This window comes from Pimephales promelas, chromosome 5, assembly GCF_988280905.1.
Source record: "Pimephales promelas chromosome 5, fPimPro1.hap1.1, whole genome shotgun sequence".
NCBI classification, from domain to species: domain Eukaryota; kingdom Metazoa; phylum Chordata; class Actinopteri; order Cypriniformes; family Leuciscidae; genus Pimephales; species Pimephales promelas.
Genome location: NC_142773.1, coordinates 33,276,990 through 33,300,173, shown reverse-complemented (window position 1 = coordinate 33,300,173; position 23,184 = coordinate 33,276,990). Strand labels below are relative to the sequence as shown.

Sequence of the window (23,184 nt, the reverse complement as noted above, 5' to 3'; positions counted from 1 at the left end):
TGAGGGAAGTCTCTGATGGCAACACACTCCCTGAAGAATGTTCAGCTTCCACTAACTGGTATGCTCAATTCATTCTCCAATGACAGTCCTAAAGCCAAACTCATAAAACTCATGAAAGCCTTGTGTTTAAACAAGTTTATACAACAGTTAGTTCTGGTCCTCCAATTTGATTCTCCAAGCACTGATAAAGAGTGCTGCAGTGATGACATATTTTTGTAGGCCAACATGGAAGTTACATCACCCTGGTTCCCTCGACAGAAACCCAATAGGATTTTTTTTCATTGGCTTTTGGATTTTTGCACAAAATAAGCTCTGTTACCATAGAAGTTTATGATTCTTATGTATTATGGATCTTCACAAATGAACACAACTTTTTCTGGATTTTTTTTTTTCAGTTTCAGTTCAGCTTCACGATCCCAGACGAGGAATACGGGTCTTATCTTGCAAAACGATTGGTCATTTTCTACCGATCGGACAATTTCATTGTCTTGCACTAGCTGTGTGATTTCTGATGTGCCACACATTACGTACTGGTAATCACGTTAAAAGGTCACGCCTGACGTATAGACAGAAGTAGGCTACGACCACTCTTTACAAAGCGAACGTGCAAAATCAAACAAAATAAATCAATAAAAGGTAAAACAATGATGTCAGACGATCTGATGGAGTTAGTCGCCCTACCAGAGGTGGACAAAGTATACCTACACAACTTCCTTACTTGAACGAAAGTACTGATAGGCCTACTACTTGTTAAATATTACTCTGTTACAAGTAAAAGTTGTAAACACCGATTTTTACTTAAGTAAAAGTATCAAAAATAAATGTTTTATTATTGTTGCATTGTTTTATGAATACTTACAGTAGCCTACCTTGCCTCTGAATCTATCTGCCCTCATATCTTCCCTCATATCAATATCAAATTTATTTCTATCAAATTCACAGTTCTAGTAGTGGGATTAAATGTGAGATTATTGAGTAAGTGCACTCAATAACGTGACGTCCACAATGGTTTCAGACATCCAAATGGCCCTATTTAAACTTTGATACCTTTGACGTCAACCCGACTTTCATTCCCAACCAAAATCCAACGTGATGCAACCCGACTTTCATACCAGAATGAAACCAAAATCATGCCCTGAGTGACGTTACTACTTTCTATCAATCAATAATAAACAATCATTAAACCTTTTGTCTTTTATTATCTTACACAGCTGTCTCTTACTAATCAGTGCCACCAAGCCCAGCAGGGATCTCTCCAAGCAGCCAAGGAGTTGTAAAGAGCGCTGTCCACCTTGCTCTGGGTCTCTGTATCTCAAACTCACTGAAGATGTGGACGGCTGAAAGGTCAGGAAATGAAAGAACAAATTCAGAACAGAAGTAAGGGAGTCCATTGGTGGTTGGGAAAAAGTGACGCCATAGTGATCTTCCATAGTAAGGTCAGGGTTGTCCAGAGAGCATGTGGCCTCTTTAAACGCATCAGAGATGTGAATGTGCGTGAGCGGAACACACATGAGAGACATATGCAAGTACATCCATACACTTTGGCTATTTATTTGCCCTTTATTTATCTTACCTTTTCTCCTGACAGAGTAGTGCAAGATCTTTTTAAATGGTAAAATTTGAAACAGCTAAAGGGACCTCTGAACTTGGATTGCTGTGTTCATGGAGCCGGCTTGATTTTCTTTAACCTCTTGTCTCAGAGAATACCCGACTGGAAATTTCCTGTCCATAAATCATGTCAAGTTGCTTTCATGCTCAACATTAGATGGATTTAATAAAATGTTTGCCTAGAAAAAAAAAATTATCAAAGAATGTGTGTTTAAAACTTTGAATGGGTTGTAATGCAATTCACATTTCCTATTGCTTAAATGTGTTCTCTTTCATAGGTTCACTCAACGCTGCGGATAGCGCAGTGGGATATTCTCTGAATATGCCGATTGTCTGAAGCCCAATAGAATCACGCCAATCCATTGGCTGATGGCGCTCGCGCAATCTGGCCCCGCCCCGACGCAATTACGTCGCATAATCATATACGCGCGTGCGCCATCTTCCCCTCAGATTTCTCTGCCTTCACGAAGCGATCACATCGCCCTTCGTCTCGGTTTTTCTAAGCCTATTTCGGATTATTCGGATTCTTGCACTTCAGCGACTGCACAAGTGGAACTCTGTTCTCCTTCCAGTGAAGCTGCAATGGAGTATCGACGTTGCTCTCCGCCATGTGCTCGCTTCATCGCAAGCGACGACCCTCACAGTAAGTGCATCAGGTGTTTGGGTTTCTCACATGCGCGCGAGGCCGTTTTGGGTTTTTCTAAATGTAAATTTTGCGATAATTTACTTCTAAAAACTCTCCGCTCTCGGCTTGCGGTTTTTGAGAAGGATTCTAAATTCGTTTCCCCCCGTCGCGCTCCCGAGGCTTCTCGAGGATCCGCGGCCTGGGGTTCGGATGTTGAGCTCGAGGATGTGGAGTTTGAGCAGACGGGCCCCGCTCTTTCTCTCCCTCCATCTCCCGAGCTCGCTCACTCGCCGGTCGAGTTTGCTCATGATTATTTGTGTCCCAGCCCGGGAGCACGCGATTCTGTTTCTTTCGGGCTGGAGGACGTCATCTTTACCGCGGCTTCCGACTCCGAGGATTTCGGGCCTGCTCTCGTCGATGACGTTATCCCGCCTAGCGGCCAGGAAACGCGGCCTACCGCGGCCTACTCTGAGCTCGTGGATGTGCTTTCGCGCGCCACGGAGAAACTCTCGATCGACTGGCCTGACGAGCCTCGCGAATCGCAGTCTTCCAAACTCGACGAGAGGTTTTTCAGTGGCCCTAATTCTAGGCCCCAACGGAGAAAATTGCCATTTTTCAACGATCTGCATCGGGAGATTTCCAGATCCTGGAAGCAGCCTTTTTCTTCGCGTCTCACTAATGCATCAGCTGCTGATTTCACCAACCTCGTGGGTTCTGTGGAACAGGGCTACTCTGCCATTCCGGCTATCGAGGATACTTTGGCCAGCCATCTTGCTCCATCGTCGGCGCCATCTTGGAGGGCACGTCCTCTCCTTCCATCGAAGGCATGTAGAACCTCTTCCTCTCTCATCGGGAAATCCTACATAGCGGCTGGTCAGGCAGGCATGACCCTTCACACCATGGCCATCCTTCAGGCCTACCAGGCCGATATCCTTAAAGAGATGGATGAGGGTAGTGGTGTCACTCCTGAGGCTGTGAAGGAGCTGCGTAAGGCCACGGATTTGGCCTTGAGGGCCACCAAACATACCGCACGTGCGGTGGGCCGCTCTATGGCTGGCGCGGTTGCTGCGGAACGCCACTTATGGCTCAACCTCACTGAAATTCGCGATAGAGATAAGGTTTTCCTCCTCGACGCCCCTATCTCTCAGTCAGGTCTGTTTGGGGAGGCGGTAAATACGGTGGTTGAGAAATTCCGCTCTTCCAAGTCTCAATCTGCCGCTTTTAAGCAGTTCATGCCCAGGAGAGTTAGGGAATCCCCCGCTCCCTCCCCTGCCCGAAGACCTAGAGAACGCTTTTCTCAGGGAGCGGAGTCCTCTTTCAGGAGGAGTGACCCAGCGCGTCCCCCACCTCCCACGGTTTGGGGAGCCAGCGGTCGCCCGTTCCCCCGTCAGCGACCTCATAAACGTGTGCAGCTGAAGCGATCCGACAAGCCGCCCGCTCCAGCTGCCTCGTCCCGCTCCTGACCCGTTGGTCGGGAAAAGGAGAGCTCCTCCACAGGCACGAGGTTGGGACAGACCGCGCAAGCGTTTCTGTCCACCTCCAACCAGCTCTCCTTTTCTTACCCTGTCTCCTTCGCCACCCTGGGTGTTTCGAAGAGCAGGCCATATTTCACCGCTTCTACGCAGCCCGGTGCGAGAGGAAGGAGACACCCTGGGTTTTCTCTCCTCTCCCCCGACACTCTCTTTGACTGCCGGTCACGTCCTCAGAAACGTTCTTCCTTTTTCTCTGGAGCAGGCAGGCCCGGTCACCCAGACCTCAGCGTTAGCACCTCTCATCGCGTGTCAGGACGCCAAGGGCTCTCCTGCACGGCCAACCTTGCAACTCCACGGCCTTCAGCACGACACCCTCACTCAGGTATGTCATTTGCATTGCAACACCCCTCTTCCTCTTTCACATTTCTTTCCAGAATGGGAGCGGTTACAAGGGGTATCGCCGTGGATTCTTCGCACAGTTCGGTTCGGCTACACTCTCCAGTTTTGCCGCAACCCCCCTCGGTTCAACGGGATTTTTCCTACTGTAGTCAACAGCGCCACTCAGGCTTCTGTGCTACAGCGGGAAATTTCTTCCCTCCTTCTCAAAGGAGCTATAGAGGAGGTTCCTGCGGAGGAAACCGAACAAGGCTTCTACAGCCGTTATTTCCTGGTTCCGAAGAAAGGCGGCGGCTTGCGTCCCATTCTAGACCTCCGCAGACTAAATTTCGCCCTCTTCAGAGGGAAATTCAAGATGTTGACGTTCAGTGGCGGTTCTAGGATTTTTCTGTAACAGGGGCCATTAAGGGGCCAGATGTTACAATCAGGGGCCAAGTACAGGGTACATCCATGCACACAAAATAATTTATTCAGTACGGTGCAAATACAGTTCGGCAGTTATTAATTTTTCAAAAAAATGTGCCAGTAAAGTTCTTAATGATTTTTTTATTTATTTATGGATATAAGACTGCTCCAAACACAGAATACTGCAGCCACGTAAAGTCTTTTGCCAGGTCTCAATGAATGCTCTCTTCCTGTTCCCATGCTGTGTCTTGGGGTAAACCTTGAGGACAGGTTGCACTGGACCATCTGCTCTGGACTGGGAAATGTCTGGAGAGAAGCAAAAAAAATAGATTTTTTTTATAACTTCTTTCTGAATTCGACATTTTAAGTTTTATAATCATGTTGTCGCTTATAAACAGTAAATTATTGTTAATTAATGCATAATTTGTTAAATGTCCATTGACAACTTCAACAGGATGAAAATATAGGCATACCATCAGGTCCAGGTGGAGCAGCACAACTTTTCTGCTAGGCACCAGGGAATGTCTACAAGAAGCAAATGAAAAAAAATTAAACATAACCACTGAGTCTTCTGAAAATTATGTTAATATGAGTAGTTATATTATTGCTAACATTTCTGGTTCTAGCTGCTAGCAGAAACATCCATTTTGGCATCATTATGTTCAGACCCTCAGCAAGCAGTACACTTCTTCTCGTTGCAGTTTCATTGAATACCATTTAATACATAACATTGTGTTTCTATCATCTGGCTTTGCCTACATCATGTTTTATCTGATCTGGTGAAGAGGGGTTTGGGCTACCCTGGTCTTCAGCTGCCTGCTGGTTGATTCTGTCCTCTGACGTCCCCTTGCTTAAACCATCACTTTTAGTAGTATCATCATATATATCTATGAGTATCATAGGTTAATCTTGTAAAAAAAAAAAAACTCTGAATAGCTCCCTGTGTCTGTCCCTTTTTTCATGCTCACTATCTGCCAAACAAGATAGTTAACATTATCACAAAGGTATAATTACATACAAGGCTGTTAGTGAATGCATAAACTTTCTAAAAACTCTATAACCTTTGCTAGCGCTATCTTAACATGTTAACATTGCTAACAACTTTAACAAGTCTTCCACAATTAAGTTAACAAACCTAAAATAAGTAAGAGCAGCAGCTAAAATATACTTTCATATTTTAATGACAACCAACACAAGGATTTGTGACTCACCAAAAGTTGTCTCTAAGTTGGATTACTGTTTGATGGATTATGTCTCATGTATACAGGCAACATCACCGACGATGTTCTGGTAGTCAAAAGTTCCGATTTTGCGCATTAGTTTCAAGCACTGCTTCTTCTCCCAAATTACATTGCCACATTACTACCGCAGTGCCGCCAATTGTTTGGGGGTGGAATTGCATCTGTGATCGTTGTGGAAAAAAATTCTCCGGTTGCTCTTCTCGTCGACGATTGATGGAAGGGGGGCCAATCAGGGGCCAATCAGATTTCAGCAGGGGCCCAGGCCCCTGTGGCCCCGCCTCTAGAACCGCCCCTGTTGACGTTGAAAGCCATCATCTCTCAGATTCGACCAGGAGATTGGTTCGTGACAATAGACCTCAAGGATGCCTATTTTCACATCCAGGTCGTGCGGCGTCACAGAAAGTTCCTCAGGTTCGCCTTTGGAGGGAGGGCATTCCAGTACAAGGTCCTTCCCTTTGGCCTTGCCCTGGCACCGAGAACGTTCACGAAATGCGTGGATGCAGCACTGGCCCCCTTGCGGCTCCAGGGCATCCGCATTCTCAATTATCTGGACGACTGGCTCATTCTAGCCCAGTCCAGGGAGTTGGTTACCCACCACAGGGACACTGTTCTCCGCCATATTCAGTCTCTCGGCCTGAGGTTGAACGTGGAGAAGAGTGTTCTTACTCCAGCTCAGCACACAGTCTTCCTGGGTGTGCACATGGATTCCGTTCGTATGCAGGCCCGTTTGGCTCCTGCACGGATTTGCAGTTTGATGACATGTTTGGCCCGTTTTTCGCTTGGCCATCATGTTTCTGTGGGCACTTGCCGCAGGCTTCTGGGCTTAATGGCCGCAGCCTCCCCTGTGCTACCCCTGGGTCTGCTCCACATGAGACCCTTCCTGTGGTGGATGAAGCTCTCAGGCATCCGGCCCACTGGGTCAGCCTTTCGCCTGTTGAGGGTGTCGGGCAGTTGCTCTCGCGCCCTGTCGATTTGGCGGGACCATCTCTTTCTTCAGAAAGGGGTCAGCATGGGTACGGTATTCCGTCGCCAGATGCTTACGACGGATGCCTCTCTAACCGGTTGGGGAGCAGTTTTCGAGGGCAGGCCAGCATGTGGGGTCTGGACGGGCGAGACCCTCGCTTGGCACATAAACTGCTTAGAACTGAGAGCCGTCTTCCTGGCTTTGCGTCATTTTCTCCCTTTTCTAAAGGGTCACCATGTCATTGTCAGGACGGACAACATGGCGGTAGTTTCCCATGTAAACCGGCAAGGAGGTTCTCGATCTCGCACCCTGGACAGGCATGCGCGTCATCTTCTATTATGGTCTCAGAGCAGGTTTCTTTCTCTGAGAGCGGTCCATGTCCCAGGGGTTCTGAACCTCGCAGCGGATTTTCTATCGAGGCAGAAACTCCAGTCGGGGGATTGGATGTTGAACCGTCAGACAGTTTCCCTGATCTGGGAGGTGTTCGGAAAAGCGGAGGTGGACCTCTTTGCCTCGCAGGAGTCATCCCAATGCCCGCTCTGGTTCTCCCTGAATCCTCCAGCTCCGTTGGGGATAGATGCATTCGCCCACCCTTGGCCAATGCAGAAACTCTACGCCTTCCCGCCCATCAAACTGATCCAGGCGGTCCTGGCCAGAGTGAGGGAGAGCGGAGTCCGCCTCCTTCTAGTAGCCCCATTCTGGCCGTCTCAGCCATGGTTTTCGGAGTTAATTCCTCTGCTGGAATCGCCTCCCTGGAAGATTCCAATCAGAGAGGATCTGCTTTCCCAACTTCAGGGCAGGATTTGGCATCCTCGCCCGGACATGTGGAAGCTTTACGTTTGGCCGATCAAGGGTCGTCGACTTTAGGCTTGGATCTCCCGACTGACGTTCAGGAGACCATCGCTAGTGCTAGAGCTCTTTCTACAAGGAGACTGTATTCTTCCAAATGGAAGGTTTTCGCGTCTTGGTGCTTGGCACGTGATAGGAACCCAGTTAACTGCCCTGTCGCTTCAGTGTTGGAGTTCCTGCAAGAGAGATTTTCCTCCGGGGCGGCGGCTACCACCCTCAGGGTCTATGTTGCAGCCATTGCGGCACATAGAGAGTCAGACGAGATTCCTTTGGGCAAATTGAGGTTAGTTTCGGCCTTCATGCGTGGGGTTAGGCGCCTGAAACCAGTTCGCTCCCCTAGAGTTCCCTCTTGGGATCTTTCTGTCGTCTTGGAGGGTTTAAAGGAGGCCCCCTTTGAACCCTTAGAGTCAGCTCCAGATCGGATTCTGACTCTTAAGGTGTCACTTTTGTTGGCTTTGTCTTCTTTAAAGCGGGTAGGGGACTTGCAGGCTCTTTCTGTTAGTGAGTCATGCTTAGACTTTGCTCCCGGGTTAGTCAAAGTTTCCTTGAGACCTAGGCCAGGCTATGTTCCTAAGGTTCTCTCCACAGCGTTCCGCTCTCAGGTTGTTAGCCTTAACGCTTTCCACCCTCCGCCTTTTTCCTCTGAGGAGGATAGGAAGCTTAATCTGCTCTGCCCGGTTCGGTCTTTGAAGTTTTATGTAGACCGCTCCAGCTGTTGGAGGAAATCTAACCAGCTTCTGGTTTGTTTTGGTGCTGGCCGCCGTGGGCTTGCTGCATCGAAACAGAGGATTTCTCATTGGGTCACAGAGGCGATATCGATTGCCTACCAGGCGCGTGGTTTGCCTTCGCCTCTTGGCATTAGAGCGCATTCCACCAGGAGTGTGGCATCCTCTCAAGCTCTTTTCAGGGGAGCTCTATTAGAGGACATTTGTGTTGCGGCCGGATGGTCCTCTCCGCACACTTTTGTACGTTTCTACAATTTGGATCTTGACATGACCCCGGGTTCCCAGATTCTTTCTGTTTGAACCGTTTGTAGTCTTTATCTTTCGATACCAGTCATTGCAGCGCTCTTTGCTTGGCGAGTTTGGTATCCCGTTCCCACTGCGCTATCCGCAGCGTTGAGTGAACCTATGAAAGAGAACGTCTCTGGTTACTTACGTAACCTATGTTCTCTGAATAGGGAACGAGACGCTGCGTTAGCGGCCAAGCTCCTCGCGCTGCTGACAGTCTTCTTTTCGGCAGAGAAATCTGAGGGGAAGATGGCGCACGCGCGTATATGATTATGCGACGTAATTGCGTCGGGGCGGGGCCAGATTGCGCGAGCGCCATCAGCCAATGGATTGGCGTGATTCTATTGGGCTTCAGACAATCGGCATATTCAGAGAATATCCCACTGCGCTATCCGCAGCGTCTCGTTCCCTATTCAGAGAACATAGGTTACGTAAGTAACCAGAGACGTTATTGTACAATGTTTTTTGATAGAATGAAATGAAATGTTTCAGTTTTAGAACATGCTCAAATTTCAATTAAAGAATTCTTTTTACAGGCAATTTATGATGATAAAAAGTTTCAAGATTCCCAAGCATGTATAACTGCATCTGTTGGGAAGCTTGAACCAGTCTATGCTAAATCCACTGTGTTTGCACTGCGCAAATCTAAAATATTTTGAAACCTAATTTCCTGTTTCTTGCTTGAATCCTTTCTACTGCCATGCCAACATTCGCCTCAGGCTCCTCAGCACTTACATCCCATCATGTTGGTGGAAAAGTTGCCTGCCAATTTGTTTGAGTTAATGGGTGATAGTCGATGAAAACACTTTCTGAAGTCCTGCTAGAGTTGGCATGCATGAGGAATGACAAGCTGGCTTTGTGTCTGAGAGTTTAGAAGTTTAATGTTTAGAAACTTCAGCAGCGCTCGCTGCATCAGCGTGTTGATTTATTTCTTATTTGTGTGTTTCAGGGTTGGTTCACTCAGTAAAAATAAACGAGTGAAATGATGGCTTATACATATCAAACAAAGCTTATTTTTGATTAAGTGCTCTCAAATGTTCATTAGCTGGATTTAAAGGCTCATTCAGAAAGGTTACAGTGCGTCATTAGAGCTCATATATAAATCTTAACACCACCCTTGATGAACATGTGTTTGTTGATCTTAACAATGTTTTTTATTATTAAGGGTTTTTTAACGTAGACTGCTGTTTAAAAGTTATGGGATCAGGATTTTTTAAAATATAAATTAATACTATTTAGCAAGGATGAAATTAAATTGAATATTGCATTTCAAATGCTATTCTTGTTCTATTCATCAAAGAATGTATGGTTTCCACAAAAATATTAAGCAATGCTTATTTCAACACTGAAATGTTTCTTGAGCAGCAAATCGATTTCTGAAGCATCATTTGACACTGAAGACTGGAGTAATGTTGCTAAAAATACAGCTTTACCATCAAAGGAATAAATTACATTTTTTAATATTCACATTTAAACATAAAAAAAATTGTACCGGCCCCAAACATTGGACAGGTTGTGTGAGAGTGTTTGTCTTGTCAGCACTTCTAGAGAGCTGATGCAAAATATAATCAGAATATCAGTTTTCTTTTTTTCTTTTTTTTATCCCGTCAATACCTAATAATTAAATATAGTCTTCTTGGCTAATATATTTGCTTCTTCTCAATGTGCCGAGACAAACTGATTTGACATGGCATGGTTTCGGGAAAGAAATATGACTTTATGGATTCGACCTAAATTTGTCTTACTAGTACTAGTAATGTATTCAGTCTTAGAAACACAATTATCATATTTTCATTGATGGGCTCCCTCCATCTTTTGCAGCCCATGTGTTTTCTATCATTGTGGCAGAAATTCCTCATGTTGTGACTAATGGTCATTAGGTTTTCAGGAAATTTTATTGGATATTAATTGGCAGAGCAGTGAAGTTGGACCTTTGTGTCAACAGACTTTCTCAATGTTCCAATACTACATAGTAATTGCTCCTTTTCCAAATCCACATCAACTGTCTCACATCTCTGTCCCTAAGGGATCTGATTTCAGAACCAGGCTTTGCTGATAAAATCAGAATTTAATAGACAAATAAGGAAAAATTGGATTAACGTTGCAATCTGCACAGTCATCTTACATGTGTGTTTGGGAAAAGCTGAATCAGACCAACACCATACTCCTATCACGGCCTATCGCAGTTCTCCATGAGGACCTGCAATAAAGGCCCTGCCATTGGCCCATCACTCAATAACTGGGCTAACGGCCTAACACTTCCCATTAATAAATGACTACTTCTCCTGGCCTCTCGCTCCTTCAGAGGTGATATTCATCACTGCTCTTAATTTTGTTTATCTTTTCATGCTCTCTCCCCTCAGCGACGGCCATCAATTAGCCTCTCTGGCCTTCATCTTCACGGCTTCAGCCTGTCGGACTGCAGGGTCAGGGGGTTAATATAAGAATGAGCCTAATTTCCAAACAGCTTTAAGTCCCATGAGGTCTCTGGAATGAAGAGGTGGTGCTTAAATGCTGCTCTCCAGGCCAAGATGACCAATACGTTATGAGCGAAGACAACCGAGACGATAGGAAAATGATCATTGTTTCAGCGTTGTTAGTCGGGGATGTTGTTGGCCCTTTTACTTTGCATTGCAGCAATGAGGTCAGAGAATAGCAAAATACAAGTAAGACTCATCTCTGTAAGGGATCTGTTGTTTATAAGTTTTGCATTTGTCAGGTGTTGTCTTGGTAAAGTATATCATTTTTGGAGTGTTACTGCCAGTAGGAACACATTTTAGAATTTTATTTATTTTATTTATTTAGCTATTTTTTATTTATTGCTGGCTCTCATTTGTCTAATTTCTCTAATCTCTAATTCATCTAATTTCATTTTAACAAGATTGCAAATGTAGGAGGGCTGCATGAAGATTGTTAAATAATTAAAATTCATATCATCACATTTTGGTTTTTCCAGAGATTTCAAAGCAGGTGTTTTACTTGTTTGTCTTTGTGCTCATTAAAATAAAACTGCTAATCCAAAATTCATAAATGATCGTTGTAAACGACATGTAGGCCTAAATGAGACTATGTGGCTGTTTTAACAGTAGTTCGTCTTCATAGAGCAGCATTCCTCTAGCTGGATCTGCTTTTAATTTAGTGTTGTTCCTCTCAAGACAACTTGGAAAAGTGTGTAACATGAGACGTAAAAAGTCTGTGTGATAAATACAGAGCACTAACGCCGCTGGCCACGCATTAGTTATAGATTGTAGCTTTTGACACAGTATGTAAACGAAATGGGTTAAATAATTGGATTACAATAAATCATTAATAACTACTGGACATGTTTTGTTTTGTTTTTTCCGCGCGGCATAAGGGAAAGTTAGACACCAAAAAAAAAATAAAAAATCCTTTTATTTAGCTAAAAGGAATTTTTTTTTCTAAAAAAAAAAAATAGCCTTAGAGACATGTCTTTTTTTTTTTTAAAGTCGGGACAGCTGCACCATTTAAAATGCAAGACATTTATGAATTGCGGTTTACAAAATGTTTTGCACTTTGTTTTAAAGTAGGCTAAAACAAAATCGTAGTCCACGGGAGGCTATAAAAATTTTAACTCCAAATTATCTGATTTTTATAGTCACTTTTTAAACTAAAGTTTGTTTTGTGTTTTCTTCAATGTGGGTCACATTCCGACTATGGGTATGCACTGTTCTCATGCCGTTGATTCTTTCCTTGCTGTTCTCGTTAGACAAACATAATAACGTTGTAATGTTATGAGAAAATGTCCCGAAGCTGAAACAAACATGTCCAATGTTTGTGATGCACACAGGTCAATGGTGTATTAAAGGTTCGGCAAGAGGCCTTTTTAGAGGATCCTCGCGTCTGATCTTAATAATTAGCTTATAACGAACGCCAATTGATCCCTAATCGACATGTAATATGATCCTTTAACTTACAAACTATCCATGCATCTGCTACAAAAGGAAGTTGCTTTCATAAAACATTGTCCTCCGTTGCCCATAGGGAAAAATAAAAATAGGCCTATTGTTTTAGCTAAATAAAAGGAATTTGATTAGCCTATTAATAGAGCTATTACATACTGTGTTGATTGACCTTATTATGCATTATGACTGATCAAATAAATTTGATAGAAAATATATCAATCCAAATGTAGGTTTGAGTTATTCTAACTTCATTCATTCATTCATTCATTCATCATTTATGTATTAGAGCAAATGTCATAAATGCTAGATTGCGAATTCATTTTTATTCCTAAATTCCTGAAACAATTAACCACATAGTTCGGTTATTTATGACTTGCTGTAGGCTATATTATGCTCATAAACAAATGAAACTATAGGCTACATTGTCCAAACAAATGTTTCACCTAAATGATGTATATTGATATGTTTAAAAATTATCTTACCGTATTATTAAAAATATCATTATTATATTAATGTTAAGATTCGGTGGTTGTTTCTAGACCTATACGGTTTTCGCTTAATTCAACTTTCCATTTGTAGCCTATTGTATTGGTTAGAAGCAATAATGCGAATGACAACCGACGACTCGAACTTATAGCCAAATGACAAGATGAAAATGTTTTGTGTTGTTTTCCATTTTTATGATCGTGTTGTTTTATTGTCCAATATTAGGCTACTGTCAGTGTGACCATCATGACCTCTATTACTTTCGATAAAAATGCAGCTTTGTCCTCCAAATAAATCCCAACCACATTTTAATAGCCCAAATGACCGCTGTCATATTTCAATATAGGCTAATTGTGCGTTATTGTATTTTTTTCTATGCAAACATTTTTGTTTTATCGTTTCAGGGTAGATTATTATTTCTACCTTATTCATTTCGCTTTACATTTTTACTTTTTATTGCCTATACTTTTCGTGAAAATATAGAGGTCATGCGTTGACTTTTTATTACTGTAATTTTGTTTTAGTGCATAAATCTATTTCTTTATCCATATTCAGATTCCTAAGCCCTGCTCGTGAATAAAAACATGCAATGGAGGCTGATTAAAGCTTTTGTCGCTGGTAAACTGTATGGGCCTGGTTTTGTTACCCTGTATTCCTCAAATTTCATTTTTCAAAAAGACTCAAGGTTTAGATATGTGGCAGATTTATGGGCAGAGTAAAATAATAACAATAAAAGCAAAGCCTTGCGCTGGCACAGCTAGGGCAGCGAGCTTGGGCTTCGAGGGAGAAATGGGATCTTGGGGAAAACTAATGATGAAGAAAGATCTCCTCAATCCAAGCTCCTTAATTAAATGCACGGAAAGAACGAGAGAGGCACTGCACATCTGGATTCAATCTGCGCCCCTTTGATGGCATCAAGTGTTCTTTTCCCAGACCTTATAGGCTTGGAGGCTGACGGAGGCAGCATGGAGCCTGAACTCATGTCATTGCGACACATGCAGAGCTCGATCCCCTCCTGTCGAGAGACTCTTTAAAAGCGCACGCAACGCTTCGAGGTCCTCTGCAAACCGATTCAAAATCAACATAGTGTCACATCGTGGACGAACGCAGGATACCTATGAGAGCTTTGCCTGTGTTTAACTTTGATCGCTTTAAGTGTTCGTGTTAATATAGCTTAACATCACAGTTAACCACAACAGCCTGTGATTTGGGGTTACAGACTATTTTATGCATGCAAAAAAGTGATTGTGATGGACACTACAGGCCTAAATCTGTTCAGCACGTGAAATTGAACAAAGGGCAAACATAATGATTTTCGAGATGATAAAAGGACACATGTTGGACCAAAAATGACGACAAGGAAAAATAAATAAAATAATTTCAATGTATTTTTTGACAAAATGTGCCCTTTTATAAAAAGGTCAAAATTGTATTGATGTTTATGGGAAAATAACGCATGACATGGCTTCATGACGCTATCAATTTGGATTCACAGCCTAGTCTATATGTCTATATGACAACAAAAACCTGTTTCTTCTTCTTCTTCTTCTTTTTATTTTTTTAAAGAAATTATATCAATAAAAGATTACAAACTAGAGGCCTGTCTTAATTTAATTAGACATAGCCTATTCTTTGACTATATTTGAAATGCCTATATGGTCAGCATTTGCATGGATATTTTTGTAAATCGCATTTCTGATGTATTTCTGAATACCTCGAAGATACCCCCCCCCACACACACACACACACACACACACACACACAAAAATAATAATAATAAATCACAGACTAATTGACCGAATAATTATTAAGTTTTTCAGTGTGGATGTTAGGGGTTGAGAAAATAGATATTGCTTTTTGAAACGTAGTTACGGCGAAAAAAAAAAATCATTGCCACGTAATTAGGACTTCTTGAATGTCTATCATCCCTCCTCATGGCTTCAAATGCTCGTGTATTTGGCTTGCAGGCTCCCCCCTCAGCGCCAGTCTGCGCCGTTTGAAGTACCGGAGAAAGGAGCTGAAAGAGGCTCGTCCGACCTCCTACTATTGGGCGTAAATCGTTCATCTGTGCCATCAAACATTTCTCGCCAGATTATTCCTTCCCTCACTCTCGTAATGAGAGGAGAAAGTCTCTGTTGAAGCAGCAGAAACTAAGAGGGAGTCGTCGGTTAGAAAAAGACGAAGACTTTGGAGTTCTAGATTTGGAGATGTCTTTTGGTGATGCCTTTTTCCACAAAGACGCATGATTGTCTAGTAAAAGAGCGATAGTTACGCTTGTTTGGATCCATATGACATTGACCTACGGATGTGGAAATCAAAATCGATCTGTTTGTCGAATATAAAGTGATTGTGTCGGATCAAGACTTAACCCATGTTGGTTAAAGGTAGAGGATATCTTGGGTTTCGTCAGTTTGCGTCATGACTTCCAGCTATGCTCATGTAATGGACAGACAAGCCACGTTTCCTAACCGATTGGAGAGTCCGATCACCGCCAATCAGGATCATTTACAGGCTAAGAAGAACTTTTCCGTGAGCCACCTGTTGGATCTGGAGGAGGCGCGGGAGATGGTGGGAGCTCAAGCGGAGGAGAGCACAGGGGAGGCGGGCAGGAGTATGCTGGAGTCTCCGGGACTGACCAGCGGCAGCGACACGACACAGCAGGAGAGTAAGTGCATGAGCAGAGCAAGATCCCAAAGATTCTTTCAATATTTAAACATTATAACATTCAAGTATCAGGACGGATTCGATCCTATTAATAAGAATCATTAATAGCAATCAAGATTTCAACTTAAAAAAAAGAAAGGAAAATAGCTTCATTGACATTAGCCAGCTTCTGTAGGGTCTCCCAATTATTTAACAAGAGTAAATGATGAATTTTCACACGCTAATATTCTTTGGAGCCTATAACATTCACACTACGAACTAATAGTCTAGATGTGTTTAGAACCTTAGCGTGCCGAAAACGGTCCTGTTAGCAGATGAGTGACAATGAGTATAGCCTACCGAAAGATGCGGGTCACTACCAGCATTACAAGAGGATACGAGTCCCACTCCCAACTCTGAATGCGTGCTTCATTTACTACTTGCATTAAGTTAGCAATTAATACATGCAATTAGCCTAATTGTAGAGTGCTGTTGCTTTAAACAATAGGCCTATACGTAAATTAAAAAAAACAAACAAACAAAAAAAAACTACAGCCAGGTTTTCTTCGATAGATTTCATTAAGGTTTGTTAAAATAAAACAATATCAAAACAACTTTTTAAACTTTAAAAAGCAAAGTGATCAATTTGCTAACTTTTCAAATGCCTATAGCCTAATTCTGCAGGCTGTCACCGTTTACCAGACGGCTAGTTTCTATTTATTTAATATTTTCCCCTAAATGAAGCCAACAGCAAGTGATCTCGGATCTGCAAATTCAGAATAGGAAATATAGGCCTAGATATTGTAAACCTTATAGAGCTATATGATTTAGATTTAAATAGGCTAAGTTTCAATGAATTAATTAGGCTATAATGAAAGTCAATAAGACCGTTTACGTTTTCCAAAGACTACTTGGGTAACTATTATGTTTACCAAAACTGTTCGTTTAATTTGATACATTATGATTTATTAACAGAAATCTTATACATTTTTTAGGCTTCATATCCGTAAATTTAAACTTGAAACATTACGAAAATTATTAGGCCTAAAGTGCGAAAATTACACTGAGCTTCAAGCCAAGAAAATTAAAACGAAATAAAAATTCGAAACACTTATCATTTTAATAAATAAACGTAAATAAAATTAATAGTTGGGGAGTGTATGCTATTTCGTATGTCGGAGAAATAAAAGGCCGAGGATATATACTACCACACGATTTAAGACTCGAGGGCATTTAGGACAAGACAATGTAATTAAATATACACGATAAAGTCGATATGATTTTCGTTGTAACCAAGCACACCAGCTGTCACATGTAGAGCATGTTCATGCTCTGGGCCTAGCCTACTGATAACCTCTCCTTTCAACTTTCTTCTGACTTTACGGCCTTGCAGGAATTGGGGCGAATCAATTCGTCACTGGGGTATTTTCTCCCTCTCTGTGAAGTTTTATGGAGCGATTTAAGAACTGATTGATGTAGCCTCCAAACTAAGAGGAGTCTGAAACTGTTTCTCCCCGGACCAAAAAAAGCCTTAGACATTATACAAATTGACATTTTACAATAGAAAAAAACAGAATAATTTTAGAAAGAAAAGGAGGAAGATAATTCATCAAAATAATGGGAAACTGATACATAGTTTGATTTAATATTTTGGCTTATGTTATGTCATTCTATAAAACCTGATATTTGTTTATGTATGTGTAATATAATTTATATAAGATTATGCTAGACTTGATGACATAAAAACATTACAACATATCAATTAATTTATTGAATAACATTTTCTTCCATTAATAAAACCCCTAAAGTTATCCTCTAAAAAAAAAAAAAAAAAAATCACACTTTTTATAAAAAAAGCAAACATCACAAACATTGTCAAAATCACATTTCTGAAAATATTATATGTAATCATAAGGAAAAGTCAAGAAAAAATTAATAATTGTGCAAAAAAAGTTTTTCATAAATATGATTAGGATCTGGGGTCATATTGACCCCCAAAAGAACATATGAGGTAAATGGGTTTATTAACCTACACTCTAAAAATGCTTTAACCCAAATTTGGGTCAAATATGGACAAACCCAGCCTTTGGGTTAAATTTTTAAATTACATTTTTTAAACACATCCATATTTAGGTTAAACCAACCCAGCATTTTTTTACAGTGTAAAATGTCAGTTGACAATTTATAAAACCAGAGAAAAATTGCTGATTTTGAATAAATAAAGGGATCAGTGTTCTTGCTTACACACTCTTTAAGCTTTGATTGGGATACGGTTTTAGGAAGGATCATCATAAGTTTGTATTAATTCTCAGACTGTCCATTAAACAGTTACAAACTTACAGTTTTGTTTGTGACTTTTGGCTGAATTTCCATTCGCTGGTTTGAATCCTAAGAATTTAATATCCTTTTTCCAGGTTGTTAGGCTGTTTATGGAGTACAGACCAGCTATAATGGGGATATTCATGTCATCCTTAAATCTGTGTCTGTGTGTGTGTGCAGATGAGCAACTCAACTCAGAGGAGAAGAAAAAGCGTAAACAGAGGCGGAATAGGACCACGTTCAACAGCAGCCAACTGCAGGCCTTAGAGAGAGTGTTTGAGAGGACGCACTACCCCGACGCTTTTGTTCGGGAGGATTTAGCACGCCGAGTCAACCTCACTGAAGCACGAGTGCAGGTTAGCCATGGTCTACAGAATGTAGTCACTGTTGTCACATCATGGGGATGCAGCAGTAGCACATCCTTGTATTTAACCTTCTCAAACTAAACACAATGCTCCATTATGATGATGAGGCTGCTCGTTACATTATGCATATATCTAACTGAGCACCTTTCTTGATTTTCCAGGTGTGGTTTCAAAATCGGCGGGCAAAGTTTCGGCGAAACGAACGTGCAATGTTGGCAAGTAAAAATGCCTCGTTGCTTAAGTCTTTCTCAGGAGAAGTAACAGCCGTAGAGCAGCCCATTGTCCCACGACCCGCTCCCAGACCCAATGACTACCTGTCCTGGGGCAGCTCACCCTCGTACAGGTTAGAAGTCCACCTCATTTTTTTTTATTTTGGTTGCGTATAAGCTATACCAATATTCTGGGTTATGAAATTAGACAGCATCTGCATAATGTTGTCCCTCATTTAACTAAAAATGTGAATGAAGTTTACTTGAGAATAAATGTTTAAAATATTCAACTAGCCCACCATTTCAAATGTATAACTATGCGATTTATTAGAATGAGACCTGTGTGACCATGTGCAGTTACATTTGACTCAAGGTCAAGGAATGTGTACGATGCAAATGTATACAATAATTGGTAGCACTTTACAGTAAGATTCCATTTGTTAACTACATTTGTTAACATGAACTAACAATGAAAAACACATTTCAATAATATTTAATGTGCATGCGCTCAAATGAACTAACAGCGAGCAGTTGTATTTATTAACTAACGTTGACAAAGAATAATAAATACTGTAACAAATGTACCGCTTCATGTTGGTTAATGCATTAAAGGATTAGTTCACTTAAAAAAAAAAAAAACTTTTGCTGATAATTCACTCACCCCCATGTCATCCAAGAAATTAAGGTTTTTGATGAAAACATTCCAGTATTTTCTCCATATAATGGACTTCATTGGGAACCAAATGGTTCAAGGTCCAAATGAGAGTTTCAGTGCAGCTTCAAAGGGCTTTAAACGACACCAGAGATGAATAAGGTTCTTATCTAGGACCCTTCGAGTCATGACTCGAAAAAAGATTTGTTCATTTTGATGAAAGAGTTTGAACAGGAGAGTCACGAACGCTCATCAAAGAACAGAGCAAGTCGAGCATTTGTGCTTATAAAACGTAAACTTTTTATTTATTTTTAAATGAACAATCGTTTCGCTAAATAAGACCGTTATTCATCGTCTGGTGTCATTTAAAGCCCTTTGAAGCTGCACTAAAACTCTCATTTGGACCTTGAACTGTTTGGTTCCCATTGAAATCCATTATATGGAAAAAAATCCTGGAATGCTTTCATCAAAAACCTTAATTTCTTTTTCGACTGAAGAAAGAATGACATGGACATCTTGGATGACATGGGGGTGAGTAAATTATCAGCAAAAGTTTTTTTTAAAGTGAATTACTCCTTTAATTAACGGGACCTCTTTGTTAAGTGTTACGCAATAATTGCAATGTCAGTAGCTTTGGATAAAAGCATAGATTTACTTCCGCGTAACTATTCAAAACACTGTTTAACACCGTCTAATTCAACCTACAGAAATTATACGTACCCATCAATAAGAAAAGCCATTTAAATGGTCATTTAGACAACTCTACAGCTTGAGTAAGAAGCATTTTTATGAAAGATTTCATATAATTCTTTAACAGAAGTACCACTTTACATTTCTGTATTTTTTATTACTGTAAACTTCCTTTTCAAACTAAGGGAGTGAAAACTATTAAAAGTATTGATTATTATCAATATACAATTATTGTCTCGAAATGTGGTGACACAAATGCTATCCATATAAAGTGTTTCATCAAGAAACATTTTTATCCAAGTCAATAAAATGAATAGAGAATCGTTTGAATGATCCATTATTAATGAAAAGTGTGAACACTCATCCTGACAACCTGAATTCTCCCTTACAGCGCAATGGCAACTTATTCTCCATCATGCGCTAACAACAACACAGCCCAGGGCATGAATATGGCCAACAGTATCGCCAACCTGAGACTGAAGGCCAAAGAATACAGCCTGAACCAGGTACCCACCGTCAACTGAAGCGGACAGCAGGGCTGTCAGAGACTCTGAGCGATCCCAATGTCCCCACAAAACCGACATACATGTTGTTTTCTGTCCTCCTATATGTGCTTTACTCTTATCCGTCAAATTCTACAAGGAAACGAGAACTTCTCCAAGGTACGAGATTTCCTGAACCAATCACTGTCATGTACTGGGCATGTGGGAAAATGACATGTGGGAAAATTCAGTTTTGGAAAGCACAAAATGGAAACTTTTCTCTGTTCGCACTCACTGTGGCAGCGTGAGTGTGGTCATCCCGTGTGAAGACCGTGGCTTACTATAGATTTCTTTCTCAAGACCACAGGGATTTGATGACCTCTGCGGAATCCGTATACTACAATCTTGTGGACATCTGTGAAGTTTTTTAGGATTTCCCCTCGATTTCTCCTTGGAACTCATAACTATGCACTGAGGCCACAAATTGGGATTTGGATATTTTGATTATTTGGAACTGGCTGAAATTTGGCTACCTTATTAACGTACTCTAAAATCACTCTTCACTGTTTTCAGTTTAAAACATTCCCGGGTTATTTGTTCATTTCGGTATATTCAGAACTCTTGCCATATATGTAAGTAATGAATTTGGAGCCTTGTTGATTTTACCCATTTATATTGTCTAAACATATCTAAACATGTAATATTCCTTTTGCAATAAAGATGTCCAAGCAGTTTAATTGCATTGTGCTTCGGGGTTAGAGTGTCCTCAAATGTCTTTAAGGCCTGCCAGAGAACACTTCAACAATTTGACCATGTTTTTTACCACAACTATGTTTAAGATTCACTACAGACTTTTCTTATTCTCTGGTTTGTTCTGTTGCTGGCAGCAGTTCCACGTATCAGACATCAATTCCTATTTCATGATGTAAGTGAAGAGGTGTTTTAGAATAAAATTAGATGAAACGTACTCATTGAAAAGCAGGTGAAATCCTTGAGAAACCCATGAGTAGTGAGAAGTTAAAGAGTTAGTGTGTTTGTGGTCTCCTATGGATGGTTGTTACTCTTTCCTTCTCTCAGTGTGAACATCTACCTTTAAACTGTAAAATAACTCTCCGTCAGGACTCCTGGGGGTTTCGTGAGAAACAGTAGAAAGCGTTGCAGAAATTCCTGCGGCTCTTTTCCTCTCCACCCGTTTCCAAATCTGTGCTTTTCTTGGGTAAACAAAAGCAAGGAAACTACAAAATGTAGCTAATCAAACTGGTCATTTACAATGTGATCCAAACACTTCTAGCGCTGTTGTTCTTCCCCTGCCAGCTATCGTTCCATTAAAGTGCCTGTGTATTTGCTTTGGATTTGAAAGCGTTTTAAAGGTGGAAGAGAAAAATCAGCTGACAGGAGCTTTCTGAAAAACAGCCTATGCGTTTCACTACCTGATGATGGAGACTTTGGTGTTGCGTGGTGAACTTTGATTCCTTTAAGCAGTCTTCAGGGCCGACGCTGTTCATTTTTTGTTGAACAGGAATGTTTACTTTCAAAACAGTCTGTTTATGGCACAGGAAGCGATCGTTTGAGTTTAAGTGGCCTCGGGCTGTTTTTGAATGGCTGACACTGGCTTGTTTATGTACCTGATGGCTCCCTCGGTCTGCTGATTACATGTGACCTCAAGTGACCTTAGAGACAGTCAATTGGAGGAAGGGGGTGAGCTGGTGAGTTGTTTTTCAGCTCTGTGAAAGAAATCTGTCAGCTGTCATCGCTGTAATGTGCTCAACAATTTGTTTACGTCATGTTTTGCGGTAATGACATTCTCACACAGCATTGCTGAAAATCTTAGGTGTCCGTGCACTAAATTAGTGCACTTCATTTATTGTATCAGTCGATATTGGCTATTTTATTGTGCATGCTCATTTACACTATTTTTTAGGGCTGTGAAACGATTAATCGTGATTAATCGCATCCAAAATAAAAGTTTGTGTTTACATAATATATGTGTGTGGAGTGTGTATAGTTATTTTGAATATAGAAATAGACACATATGCATGTATATATTTAAGAAAATGTGTTATTAATATATCAAATATTTATATTTATTTATAATATTAATTTTGTATAAAGTATATACATGCATGTGTGTGTATTTATATATACATATAAAATAATTATACACTCTACACACACATATATTATGTAAACACAAACTTTTATTTTGGATGCAATTTTTCGCGATTAATCGTTTCACAGGCTTACTAATTTTACATATTGATTACCTTTGCCGGTATCTAATGCGCACTTAAAAAGTTCTGTGGGTTCTGTGATCATTACTTTAGGATATTAATACTTTTATTCAGCAAGGATGCATTTAAACTGATCAAAGGTGATAGTAAAGATTAAATAAAATATTTCTATTTCAAATAAATGCTGTTCATTGGCACTTTATTTTCATCAAAGCATGCTGAAAAAAAATCACTTTCCACAAAAATATCAAGCAGCACAACAGTTTTCAACTCTGAAATGTTTCTTGAGCAGCAAATCAGCATGAGGATCATGTGACACTGAAGACTGTATTATAAACAAAACAAACAAAAAATGTGATAAAGCCGTGTAATGTAATCTTTTAGCAAATCGAATTATTTCTTTTTCATTTTGTACTTTAGGATGTTGTTACGCCTATAAATTCACTCTTAAATGATTGATTTTATTGTTATTATTTATTCAGACAAAAGAGTACAGAATGCAGAACTGCTCCCCCAAATTACTCTGCAGACGGTAGAACGGCTTCAGTCAGATGAAGATATTCTTAATGAAATCTGAGAGATTTCTGACCCTCCGTTAAACCAATTTGATACTT

At 40.9% G+C, this 23,184-nt stretch overlaps 1 protein-coding gene and 1 long non-coding RNA gene across 2 annotated transcripts; one reads left to right on the top strand and one right to left on the bottom strand.

Moving 5' to 3' along the window:
- Positions 1–4,468: 4,468 nt before the first annotated feature.
- Positions 4,469–6,039, bottom strand: LOC120479406 (uncharacterized). The gene is made up of 3 exons (XR_005622908.2): positions 5,718–6,039; positions 4,980–5,031; positions 4,469–4,812 (listed from the first exon to the last, which is right to left on the bottom strand). It is a non-coding gene; the product is annotated as an uncharacterized LOC120479406 (long non-coding RNA).
- An 8,903-nt stretch (positions 6,040–14,942) lies between these two features.
- prrx1a (paired related homeobox 1a) lies at positions 14,943–21,076 on the top strand. The gene is made up of 4 exons (XM_039675589.2): positions 14,943–15,644; positions 18,122–18,297; positions 18,468–18,649; positions 20,249–21,076. Exons 1-4 carry the CDS (start codon positions 15,398–15,400, stop codon positions 20,379–20,381), a joined length of 738 nt encoding a protein of 245 aa, XP_039531523.2. The 5' UTR covers positions 14,943–15,397; the 3' UTR covers positions 20,382–21,076.
- The last annotated feature ends 2,108 nt before the right edge of the window (positions 21,077–23,184 follow it).

What these genes read in the sequence shown, in the direction of transcription:
- prrx1a (XM_039675589.2), top strand. Translation starts at nt 15,398, where the DNA reads ATGACTTCCAGCTATGCTCATGTAATGGACAGACAAGCCACGTTTCCT. An exon ending in TCACTGAAGCACGAGTGCAG is followed by an intron (nt 18,298 to 18,467) that starts GTTAGCCATGGT and finishes TTGATTTTCCAG; the next exon opens with GTGTGGTTTCAAAATCGGCG. An exon ending in GGCAGCTCACCCTCGTACAG is followed by an intron (nt 18,650 to 20,248) that starts GTTAGAAGTCCA and finishes TCTCCCTTACAG; the next exon opens with CGCAATGGCAACTTATTCTC.